General features: G+C 41.9%; 1 protein-coding gene across 3 annotated transcripts in view; it reads left to right on the top strand.

Annotated features, from left to right (window-relative positions):
• Positions 1 to 13,077, top strand: part of pdzd2 (PDZ domain containing 2) — a 92,653-nt gene that overhangs the window by 45,524 nt on the left and 34,052 nt on the right. For all 3 annotated transcript variants that reach the window (XM_030417809.1, XM_030417810.1, XM_030417808.1), the window contains exons 5-8: positions 7,854 to 7,999; positions 8,823 to 8,955; positions 9,501 to 9,653; positions 10,192 to 10,291. In XM_030417809.1, coding sequence (XP_030273669.1) covers positions 7,854 to 7,999; positions 8,823 to 8,955; positions 9,501 to 9,653; positions 10,192 to 10,291 — 532 coding nt within the window. The remainder of the gene's footprint in view (positions 1 to 7,853; positions 8,000 to 8,822; positions 8,956 to 9,500; positions 9,654 to 10,191; positions 10,292 to 13,077) is intronic.

The raw sequence follows: 13,077 nt of genomic DNA, 5'->3' as shown, positions 1-13,077 counted from the left end.
TAAGATAGCCATTTTATAATATTTTAATTTAACCTCATTAATAGAAGAGTCCAGTGACAGTTACCGGTGGCACAATATATAAGGCGCCAGGAACGTTGTCATGGCAGAGGCATCCATAGATCGGACTTGCTCTGGCATGTCCTATAGATACTTAATTGGTTAGGGATCAGGGGATTTTGAATGCCAGGTTGATGACTTGAGCTCTTTTGGCATTGTTCCACCAGCCCTTTTGGCCATATTGAGTCAATATCGTGTTGATTTGCTGCCGGACTGAGCCAAGCCGCATACGCCCAACCTTCTCGTGGGCTGCAATAACATCTCAATACTGCAACCAACCCGTAACAAGTACCCTTCTCTCCCTCAAACAATTGTTTTGCAAATCAGTACGTAACTTTTTAAAATTCAGGGTGTTACACTCTCAGTACTTTTGAAGCTTCTGACTGAATCGCTTAAGTTTCACTCAACCCTTGTTTTGGAACATTAAAACCTTTGCTGTGTTTTATGTTGTTTTCAGCTGTAACTGGAGTCGTGTTTAGTTACAGCTGGTGAAAACTTTTCCTGTAATGCTGCTTCATAAAAAAAAGCTTTTAAATGACCAAACAACAGGGGGCTTTTATTGTCAAGAAGTTAGGATATATGAAACGTGTTTGTAACCAAATTAGTATAGTATAGCTAGTATAGTATAGTATTAATGGTGATTCTTCGATAGTACTGCGAGAAATGAGACAAGCGTGTCATCAGTTTAAGACACACGTTAAAGCAGGTAGCCCAGGCCCACGCTGAGCCAAACCGAGTAGAGCCAGGCCAGCAAATACTTAAAAGCTATAACTGTTGTGAGTGTGTAGATGGGACCACATGCCTTTTGCCCTGTTACAAATGGAAAATATGTACTCAAGCACCCACAATCCTCCAGGTCTCACCAGAGACTCAGCTTTGAGCTATCATTGGTTAGTGGGACAGACACTCCAGACAAGGTTGAACAAAACCTCAGCTCTTTTTTGTTCTCTTTCTTTCATTCTGGTCTCTCACTGGGGCGCTGTCCTGCCTCTGAGCTTTCTCTTGGATTCTGCAGTGGCTGAGAGCTACCTACTGCAGCTCTGGCAGGCCCACAGAACTTGTCTCTATGGCAGCTCCGCAAGGTCCTGTCTAGAAGTCTTGTTAGCCAGCAGGTGTGACACAAAGATCAGCCACCTAACTCTGCAAGCAAGACAACATACAACAAATGAGTACAGACCTACTAACTTTGCAAGGACCTACTGGAGTGACCAGATTCTTCCAACTTCTCAAAGGACACTGCACAGCAGGATGGCACTGTTCAACATTGAAAACACAACCTTTCTCAGCCTGGCTCATCAGTTAAGGAACAACCAGTATGACTGTCCTCAAGGACTGGTAATGTTAGCTAGGCCTAGATAGCATACAGCATGATATAGCACAGCTAAAAACAGAACTGTTTATCTTTGTTAATTGTTAATAAAATGCACGTTAAATCTATATTGGACTGTTTGAGGGTTAATGTGACCTGTGCAGGAAGTGTATAGATAGTTGATTTTGCCACACCGCTCAGCTGATGTTGGTTAAGTTCATATAGATGCAGGATATTAAATGCAAGTGACCAGCATTCCTAGCCTGTCACTCATATTGCAAATATTGATTATACTGATAGGTGTTGATTCTGCCTGACATGCCTCCTCTGTTAGCTGCAGTGTCATCAGCCAGGTACCCCCTTTCAACTTTGTGTCCTGTCAGTGGTGAGGTCGTCTCCCTGCCACCCCCTGCAGCTAATCCAAATTTTTAGGTGTTATGAGGCAAACAACCAATGTTCCAACAAAGCTGCTGAGATCAACTCCCATTCTGCAATCCCAGGTGGCAAGAACGGATCTTGGTGGAACTTTGGTGTAGGCTTGTGTTGCCCCCTCCTTCCTTAATGGAGAAAACTCCCACATTGTCCAGCTCCCCTATCGTCCTTGTGCTGGAGCCTTGATCTTAAAGTGCTCGTCCTCCATCCTTGTCACGTCAGACACCACCTGTTTGTTCCTCTCTTTCCCATTAGCCTTGAACCAGAATCGAGACTAGTCAATCCTGCCTGGGCTCTACAGGTAATCTCTTTGTGTTGCAGTCTCACAATTGCCAGGTTGACTTCAGCTGGGATTTCCACCAGTGTGAACCTGTATGTCTGTGTTCCTTACAGACTGGTCAGAAGACTCCCTCATCTCCAGCATTAGCCTGTATTTCTACTACTTGTAGCCCATGCTTATTGATTGTAGCTGCAGCTGTAGGATGTTCTTTTTGAAGAGAGACTACCTTTCAGCTTCTGGCCTGATGTCATTCTGATTCCTCCCACAATCTGTCTTGTTCCAGAGAGTATTATTTCAAAGGCAGCCACAAAGAGGATGAGGGGCATTGAGCATCCCATGGTGATGCGTACCTCCAACTGTTGCAAACTGGTTGTGAAGCCTTGGAGGATGAAGACTATCCATAGGTCATTAAAATAGTTGAAGGCCATGCTGCTTATGATGTCAGAAATGTAGAAGAACTCTGTGGCATAGATGTTGTGTCGGCTAGGTCAAGCCAGATGATGTGCATGTCTTTAGTACTGCTGGACAGTTCTTGTAGAACTTGTAGGGTGTCCCGTTGGGACCTGCGGCTGCTGAGTCTGTGGCCTTTTTCACAACCTCTCTGACTTTGCTGAGTTTGGAGTGGGAGGGTGGGGTGTTGTGGGATTCAGCTTTACTGATGTCTACTTAAAGTTCTCTCTCTATCTCCAGCCCCCCCTTCTTTGCGTCCTCCAGCAGCTTTTTGGCAAACTTGAAGGGGTTCTTGAAAAAGTTGGCCTTTTCCTTCTCCTCCTTCTTCCTGCATTTGGATGCACTCCACCCTTTGCAGATTGGCAAGTCTCTGACTGCTCTCCTTCCACTGCACTTTGATGCCCTCTTACCCCCAATTTCCACTGGATACGTGTCCACTGCATTGCAGCTCCGATCCGGTTTTGCTCTGCCGTCCGCCGTCTGCCAATCCCCACCGGTTGCGGATTGAGTCCGCCACGGCGCAGTACGGTAGACAGCTGGCTCACGAGGCAGAGGAGTTCCCGTGATGATCACATAATCACTCACGACCGCAGTTATTGGTCTGTGTTATTAAAAACAACAACATGAAGTGTTCCTGACCGAAGGATCGGCAGAAGAGCTTGTGTTTGTCTCTGTTGTGAGATTTATGTGCTGGTGTCAACACGGAGTGTTTTATTTTGAAAGGTAACCGGATGCTGTTTGTTATTTTGGCGCTTGACTTCCTGTCTGCTCGGTGCTAAATTCAGCTGAATTGCTGCGTCGTGCTCCGGCATCCGCCAGATATAGAAGTCCTGCGTATCTGTGCCGGAGGGCTCCGGACTGCCGGAGCTGGGACTGGAGCAGATACGCAGCGCAGCAGACCTGGTGGGGATTGACACATTGACTAAAGTGAAACGTATTTGCTCCGCTGGCGTGGCGGAGACGCAGCGCAGCGGAGACGTATCCAGTGGAAATTGGGGGTTACTTGCTTGGTGTTGCCTTCCTCCAGCTCTTCAGGACTTTATGCTGGTGCACCAACTGTTTGATCTTTTTGTCTCACCTTTGTTTTTGCCTTAGCATAGAGGTTCTCTTGATGGCGCTTGTGAATTCTCGATTAAATTGATCTTCGTTCTCCACTCCAAAGGAATGCACAGAACCACTACTAGATCTAAATGAAAATATTTATGAACTAAGTCAATGCTCACACAAATTACTTAAATTAAATGATTATCAGACATGAATATGTAATGTGTACAGTCAGACACAATTATGATAGTAAATTCAATGATGAGTGTTACGAGCTACTTTCAAAATGACCAGGTTAGAATGATCTACCTACATAAAAAATACTAAACATCTATTTATTTATACATACTCTGAGTATACTTTATATCACACAATGCATAACTGATATTGATAGAGTAATGTAACCCTAGGTATTGCACATAAAAATTGACAGCAGTAATGCACATAAGTGACAAACAGCCATCAATATTGCACACAATTTACACACCGGGAGCTGGTGGTTTTCTCTATGAAGTTTGTGAATGCCTGAAAAATGTCCTCTTCCTGCTTATGTTCTTTCATGGGCAGTAATGTTAATAGCTCCTCTTTTGCAGTCATATCTGTAAACACCATCCAAATAAAAATGCACAACTGGGCTGTATCACTGGTGTCTGTAGACTCGTCTAATTACAGTGAGAAACACTCGCATCCTGCAATGTCTCTCCAAAGCTGCTGTGTCAAAACCTCGGCCATTACTTCACAGCGCTGAGTAACTGTACTTCTTGATAGCTGACGAGCTTTGATTGATGATGATATTTTTCGTTGCTTTTAAACTCCTGAAACAAGGAGTCAGCTGCCTCAACAAAGGACTCTTTTATCATCTCTCCATCTTGGAAGGACTTCTAATGCCTAATGATAGAGTGACTCATCCCGTAATTTTGCTTCGGTGGTGGCCTTTGCTTGTGAATTCCGCTGTATGAAAAACAACTTTTTCGATTAACTGTGATTTTAGTTCCCTCACATCTCTCTGTCTCAGCTGCTTTTTGGAGGAAGGTCAGTGTTGTACTTTTTATGAACAGTTCGAAAGTGGCTCTCAACATTCCCCTTCTTCGGAATAGTGATGGTAGTTAGACAAATCAGAGAGATACAATTTGTTTTATATCCCTTCTTTTGTTGATATCAATTGAAGCTGCTAACCAGGTCACTTAGCTCGCTTGTGTTTTGCAGTAGCTAGCGCGTTTGCGCATGCATGGCGACTCATGACCTGTGACCCGTGACAAGTGACCCGTACAAGAAGAGATACCAGACTGGCTGTCCTGTACTTCAATCAGGTGTTATAGACTTGACTTGGCCTTTGTGATGTCACAGAATTGGAATGTCATGCGACCTACCTGCACTACCTTTGCGCTCTAACGGTCATCATGATCAATGTATTGGGAACCCCTGTTGTAGAGTGTCCTCTGGTGGACAAACTGTGCAAACTACACCAACGCTCATAACATGGTTGAAGGATGTTTCGTCCGTTTTTATTTTATTTTTTAAATATTCATTTATCGGCCATTATAAATGCCGATATCGATATCGGGCTCTTCACCAGTATTACTTATTAAGATAGGAATTTGTAAATATTTTACAATTCAGAGTCCTGGTGCAGGTGTAGCAGCCTGGTGTTCAGCAGTTAGATTTGCATAGAGATGTTTTAAAGGATAAATAGGGTCATCAGCCCTGCAAAAACTGGATACCAGAGAGAGTAATGGGATAGTGGTTTGGCATGTGGGTCAGAGGATTGAGACAGGCAGCTGGTGTATTGTCCCAGCACATCACAGGGATTGTAAATGAAGATTAATGTCTGTCGCTAGCATGTTTGTGCCCTAGATGAAGATGTTCACTGTTATATAAATCCTTCTAGGCTCACAAGTCATTAAAATGGCTGATCAAGCTGTGAGCAGTGGCAGTGCAGAAGTTCAAGAATTAGGACCCTATTTCAATTGCGTAAGCACAAGGGCCAGCACAACGTGGTAGATCTTGCCATGCTAGTGTCTCTGTGAGGCTCACAGTGACTAAAATGCTGATGTTCTGCTAATTAGCAAAATATATATTCAGCTAAGACTAAATATACTTAATATATTAAAAGACAACAGGATACTAAAAGACAACAACCACCCAACCACAGTCTGTCTACCCTGCTGCCATACCACCAGGCTACAGACCAGCTTCTGTCCCCAGGCTATGACACTCCTCAATTCATCCTCCATGCTCAGCTCTATAGAATAGTTGTTTTTTATTCTCTGTTTCTCTTATGTAGCTTAAAGGGCTTTAGTCTCATTTTGTCTTACTTCAGTCTGTGGGGACCTTATACATGAATATTCTGTATCACATTTCTTGGCATCCAGTAGCAGTTGAGATGTGGAATGACTACCAAACTACTGCCTTCCTGGTCTTTTCAGTGTTTGGCACTGAAAAGACATTAACACTTTAGCCCCATTACACCTTAGATGGCAGGCTGGACAGATCCCGCAAAGGGAGAAATTTCACTGCAGCTCAGATGCGCATCTGGAGGTAGTATCAAAGGTGCAGCAGGGGCCAACTGTACCTTTGTGAATGGATAAGCCAGCGGCGCAGAGAAGGGGCCTGCGGGTCTGATAGTGTTCACAGTGTGATAACTAAACAGATCCTTCACTCAACAAAATAAAGAGAGAAGTCCCACAGTGCAACATTACAGGACCAAACAACAGTAACATAGTAACTGGTCGTGTCTTTAGCAACTTGTATGAGGAAAAAAATACCGCAGTTATACCTGGAGAAGTGTCTGTCACCCTGTCTGTCACGCTGTCTGTCCTACCGACTCTTCGTCACATTTCTGCCCGAAAACCCTAACCCCTGGCAAAAAACTTTAACTCACCATGTATTTGTCTCCTTCCACTATTGTGTTGTTGTAGTAACTGTCTTGATAAAAATCACCACGACGGTCAGCCCTCGAGACCGAGACTTCAGTGAACTTTCCCCCAAAAAACAACCTCCCTCCCCATGAGTGAGAGAGTAAGACAGCGTCCTGTTTACTGATGGCAATTGTGTAATTTAGAGCGTAAAACTTTCACAACACATTATAGCACCATCTATATGATTATAAACCGTCAGCAGGTATATGTTTAGATTAACAGGAGGTCACCTGGGGATACACGTTGAAAAAAACACACAGACGTCATCGCCATGAAGCGTACCGTCATGCCTCTGAAGGATCCGCAGTGCCGGCTTGCTGTGTAAATTGACACACTGGTGCAGCTTTATGCCCAAGCTGCTTGGTTCTGTGTGAATAAACAAAGGCGGAGAATTGGCAAACCGCCGCTGCGGAGATAATGTGGCGTGTTCACACGCTGTTAGTCTCTTCCACTCTTACGCTTCCAGAATGCCAGCATGCTATTTAAAATCAGACTCTGGGGCAGCATTATGCTGGCATTGTTTAGTTCAGTGTGTGGTTCAGTGGATGTTTGTTGTTGTAGTATTGTGGGATCTTTGTGTAGAAAGGGCTATTGTCATATTTACTCTACTATATCTACTATATCTATAAAATATACCCAATGTAAGCTTAGTGGTAACAAACTGATACTGATTGTCTTTACATGCAACATTTGTGTTTCATTAGTATTAACCACATAATAGAGTTTTTTAAGCACACCTCAGCAATAATTGCAAATAATTCTGGGATCATTTAATGGAAGTATTGGATTATAGTTTAATTGGCTGTACGACTGAAATTGTATAACATGATGAGGCAAATAATGAATTTCTGGCTTACTTGATTAATGGATTTTTTGGAATGTTTTTTTTTACTGGATGTCTACGCTGGGTGTAGGCTGGGTGATGAGCAAAGCAGCAGTTGCAGCTTTACCCCTACACCATTGCCTACACAGGATACATTCAGTAGGTCGCTCTTATTTTAGCAACATCAAAACCCAGTCACCACAGTTACATTCATAAAATTGAATAACATAAAATAGAAAAAAACAGTGACTGACCAGCCTACTTATAATGGAAGTCTATCATATTGGTTGGCAGTCTGACGAGGAATCCGAGGCAATGTGATAATAATTATAAAAGGTCTTCATTGAATCACATATAAACCAATACATTTTGACTCAGAAGAGTCTTTATCAGGGTATATAGAGCAAGAGGACAAGTGCTCTGTATAAAGCTCATCAAGTGCTTGTTTTATTTCAGCTTTTTGATCATGTGTATTATATATTATATAAGACTTAACTCAACCCTGTGTAATACATTATGTTTGTTTGTGTTCTTCTGTAGGCCAGAGGGGGAAACTATATCTGGAAGATGCATATGGTGAAGGGCCAGGAAGGCTTGGGCATACAGATAACAGGGGGGCGGGGCTCCAAGCGCTCTCCTCACGGCATCATCATTGCTCATGTAGAGGAGGGGGGTGCCATTCACAGGTACAGTCCTAATAATGTCTGAGAAAAAGCAAGTGCAGCTGATATTCCATAATCTCTAACTGAACTCGACAGAGCATGTTTAAACCTCCATACAGCACAATAATAATCTATTCCTGGTTGACTTGTATAGTATTTCAAAATTATATATGAAGTTTTTTTTCGTTTGTGTAATGGACTTTATGTTTTCAACCTTGAATATATATGACATTAATAGTTTGCTGAGCACTGACACATTTCTTTTAGGAATTCAATTCTTTGTACACACTCACCCACACAACAACATACTGAATTTACCACGACTACAAATGTTTTTCTGTCTTTAACTGACAAAACCAGCTGTTCACATTTAGCTGCTTTGCATTTTATTGACCGTTATACTTTATAAACTATAGTGTGCATAGCACAAATAAAGAAATTAAAGCTTGAATTTGCTAATTCACTAATTTCATGGGCCCAGTTATTTTTTTCCCTCACCAAGAAGCTTATGTTTTCTGTCTTGTTTGTTAGTTTGTCTGGTTGACTTGAATAGCAAAATTTCAATAATCAAGCTATCATAATAAAGGGAACACTTGAAATATATGTTTAGATGTGTTGATATATATCTCACTGAGTCTGAAAAAATTAAGTTGGCACACAGTGAAAGATTTCTTTTTAAAATTACAATTTTACAAGAGGAATGAGTCTTCTAACATTTATGCTAATAAAGTAAATCAGAACAAAATTAGAGAGGTTTTAGTACAGAGCACTTGGTAGAATTTGGCATTTGTGTATGTAATTGGACAGTAAATGTAAATGCTTGAGCTTAAATGTGTGTGTGTTTCAGGGATGGTCGTCTTCAGGCTGGTGATGAGTTGCTGATGATTAATGGTCAGTCTCTGGTGGGTCTTACTCATCAGGAAGCTGTTAGTATCCTTCGCTCCACTACTGGGCTGGTCCAGCTAGTGGTGGCCAGCAGGGTAAGTGTACACTGGGGTATGTGAACACCATACCCCAGAAACACATTCCTTCAAATTTGGCACAAAAGTCTATTTTGATTCCAGGATGAGGTCAATGTGATGTCACAAAACACATTTTTGGCCACAGCTCAACAAGTCATATAATGATTAAAAAAAACACTAATTGTTACAAGTGAAATGATGAAGTGATGACATTTTGTATAATGTTCTCCAGAAAGCTTTCTGGCCATTATTTTCCCCCATGGCTCAGAAACAGCGACTTGCTAGTTCCTTCACTGTGGAAAGAAATCTGGCTCACTTTGGTTTGGGTTTCCTTCTGGATGCATGTGATTAGCCACCGAGTTAACTGAAAGATAAGAACCATAAAGCAGAAAACTTTTGATGGAGGCGTTAGGGGAAATTATATTGACTTGCTTTTTCATTCACTCCCTCAAGTGTCTCTCTCTCTCTCTCTCTCTCTTTCTCTCTCTCTGTCTGTCTGTCTGTCTGTCTGTCTGTCTGTCTTTAATACACACAATCACATAATGTTTCTTCCATTCCCGCAGGAGGAATCAGATGTGGGTTTCGAGCGCTTCCCATCCACCAGTCTGCCAGACCTTGTCAGCACCTGCAATTCCACATCCTTTCTATCTCAGACTGCCCCCCCCGCTTCACCCCAGACCTCCAACTGCAGCACTAGCCTGCATTACCCTTACCTGGTACGCCTAAATAATATGTACAATATGTTCATGTGCCTATTTTTGTGTGTGTTAATGTGTCATTGTAACACGTAAATTTTAAACTGCTCCTTTCGATAGCAGCAGCCTTTTTTTTACAATTAGTGACCAACTGGAGGGTAGTTAGTTCTTTGGGCAGAGATCGTGGTCACAGCGGGCCAAGCACTATCTTCAGCTCCTCCTGGATTTGAAATCACTGAAGTGTGTTCTGGGTCTATCCCCACAATACATCGAGATTAGCTCCAGATGGAGGCGTCAATATGCATTCTGATCACAGCTGCCTCCTTTCAGTATAACAGAGCAGCTACATCTGTTCACCTGGTAATGGTACAGGGGCTCTTGGACCAAAGGTCTATACTCTATGTTCAGTGTTTACATGTAAATACAGTCCTTGCTAAAAGTAGATCGTGGCCTTAAAATAAGTCCCTTCCTGGTAGAAGTTAAATGTTTTCAAATGAAGGGCAATCAATTAAAGAAATTTAATGAGATTAATATTGTCTGTGTGTTTTTGTCCTTATAGCTGCCTAACCTGGAGAATCCAGAAGATCAAAGTCAGGGAGAGGCACCCAAAGGATCCTGCTGCAGCCCCACACCTGTAAAGCTTTGCAACCGATCTCAAGGTTGGTCCTTACCAGAAACAGGTTATTCATATTCAGTGTTTTTTTAATAGAAAAATTGCTTCTACAGTATCTCTTAGATAGGTGGTCCAAGTGTTGTTCTAGTCTGCTGTTATCCATTATTGTTGTGCAGTTTGATGGCAGCAGATACAAGCGAGCGTCTGAAGTGGGGTAAAATGAACCAGGGGCTGAGTGAGCTGCCCCATCTGCCACAGCTCATCATAGAGGGGCTGAGAAGGATTACCTAGGATGGTTTTGATTTTATCCTTCATTGTTTTTCTTTGATGCTGCATCCAGTCCTTGACGTACTGTGGCCAGCCTATGAGGTAGTCCAAGATCCAGGCTACAGTGTCAGGGTACAGTTGCATGGCCAGAAGCTTACCCCTCAGAAGACATGACTGGGTGTTGTTTAAAGAATGGGATAAGTTGAAGAACATGAGTCTGGGCCCTGTTTAATCAATCTATGGTGCATGGTCTAAAGCACATAATACAAGTCGGTTTAGGGCATGTCCAACTCCCTTTTGCTAAGGTGCATGAAGCAAAGTGGTTTTGTTTAGCCTCCTAATCAGACTTTATAACAGAGCTTTTAGTTTTGCTGCTTAACCCTTGTATGGTGTTTGGGTTTGTGGGACCCGTTTTCATTTTTTCGCAAAAGAAAAATGATACGATTCGTATTTTTTCAACCTCAAACTCATTGGCCTTGCCTCATTTTCTGTAAAGAACATACACTATATTGCCTTAAGTATTCACTCACCCATCCAAATAATTGAAATCAGGTGTTCCAATCACTTCCATGGCCACAGGTGTATAAAAGCAAGCACCTAGGCATGCAGACTGTTCCTACAAACATTTGTAAAAGAATGGGTCGCTCTCAGGAGCTCAGTGAATTCCAGCGTGGTACTGTGATAGGACGCCACCTGTGCAACAAGTCCAGTTGTTTGTGTGTGTGTGTGTGTATATATATATATACACACACACACATATATATATGTATATATATACATATGTACATATGTATATATATATATATATATATATATATATATATATATATATATATATACACATACATACATACATACATACATACATATATATACATATATATATATATACATATATATATACACATACATACATACATACATACATACATACATACATACATATATATACATATATATATATATACATATGTATACATTTCACGACTGGATTTGTTGCACAGGTGGCGTCCTATCAAAGTACCACCAGCCTGTCAAAGAAAGGCAAGAATGTGGTACTCATGCATACACTGCACAGGAATGTGAGAGTCTGTGGCCAGGAGCATCAAAACCAGATATCATCATGGATTAAGATGTCACCAAAGGAGGGGTGGACAACATCGACACACTGGTGATTGCCTACAGCTGCAAAAGAAGGACCCTACACTGGCCACTGGAGATTTCTTTGACATATTCGAAATTTCTGCGTATAATTCCTTTTGTCATCTGGATGGCACTGAACCCAGAGTGGAACAGAGGGAAGTTCCAGAGGAGACGCCTCTTCTGGAGGAACTGGGAACCTCAAATCCAGAGAAGACAACATGTTCCAAGAACTCCAGCCTCTGATACCAACGTGAGGAGGGTTCAGGAAGAGAAAGCTGGTGCCCCATCCACCCAATCTACAGAACCACCAGCACCATCAGCTTGGGTAGTGTAAACTGACCTGAATTGGTTAAATTACTAATGAAGTTCAAATAAATTTAAATCAATAGTTATGAAAAAACGTGCTTCGCATGTAAATGCAAATATTAACAGGCAAATATGAACCATATATGCTGTTTATATTGCTTGTAATTAGGATGAAGTAAACATCTGTTGAGTATTTAAACATAAATTGTTTGATTGTGTTGAATTAAAGGCCAAAAAATGCAGCGGGTCCACCAGAACCACAAACACTGGCTGAGTAACAAAAATATGAATACCACACAAGGGTTAAATCGGCAATGATATTTGTTACAGTGACATTACTGCATGCATGAAAACATTTGAAATGACGGGTAGCAGCCTCTCTGATCATAAGATCAGAGTGTACACCTGTTGTGAATCCGCCTTTGTAGGTGCATCTTACTGTCTGAAAAACACTGCACCATTGACTTTAAACTTGCCTTTTTTGGTCCATGGGGCAGCCACTTTCCGCCTGACCACACTGCATTTAAAGACCAACATGCCTAGGGACGCACAGGTACATTTGCTATTCCCACAATCTAGGCACTTGGCATGAAAATGACATTTGCATCATTCTAAAACTAGCAATGTTGCTTGTGCTGTGCGCCACTGCAACAGGCTGAACACACTCAATAGATTGAAATTTACACTGCATGGTGTGTAGTAAGGGCAGAGGCAGAGGGGGTTGGGATACAATGCCACCCAGTGCCATAAAGGTCTCGGGTAGGGACGAGGTGGATGGTGGTGGAAATTTATGGATTTTCTGAGAAAATGGGAGGTAACCTTGTTATTGGTTGCTTCGATTAAGGAGAGGAGAGCAGCAGAGGTGCAATTGGTGGCACAGATGATGGTTGACGATGTGATAGAATCAATAAATATTTCTGTAGTGGCACTCCAACAAGTACAAGGTGTGTTTCCAAAATTCAATTTGGAACCTACAGTTCTGTAAGTTATCTTCACAGCACAACATACATTGAAATAAATGTTATGGATGTAACACTGTATGTGATGTTAACCTGATGGGCTGGACCGCCCCTATATTATCACCATCATATTGCTGCTTTTTATATACATTTGTAT

The sequence above is a fragment of the Sparus aurata genome, chromosome 5, assembly GCF_900880675.1.
Source record: "Sparus aurata chromosome 5, fSpaAur1.1, whole genome shotgun sequence".
Classification (NCBI taxonomy): Eukaryota; Metazoa; Chordata; class Actinopteri; order Spariformes; family Sparidae; genus Sparus; species Sparus aurata.
Note: the sequence above shows the minus strand (reverse complement) of the source record. Positions and strands in the feature narration are given on the sequence as shown.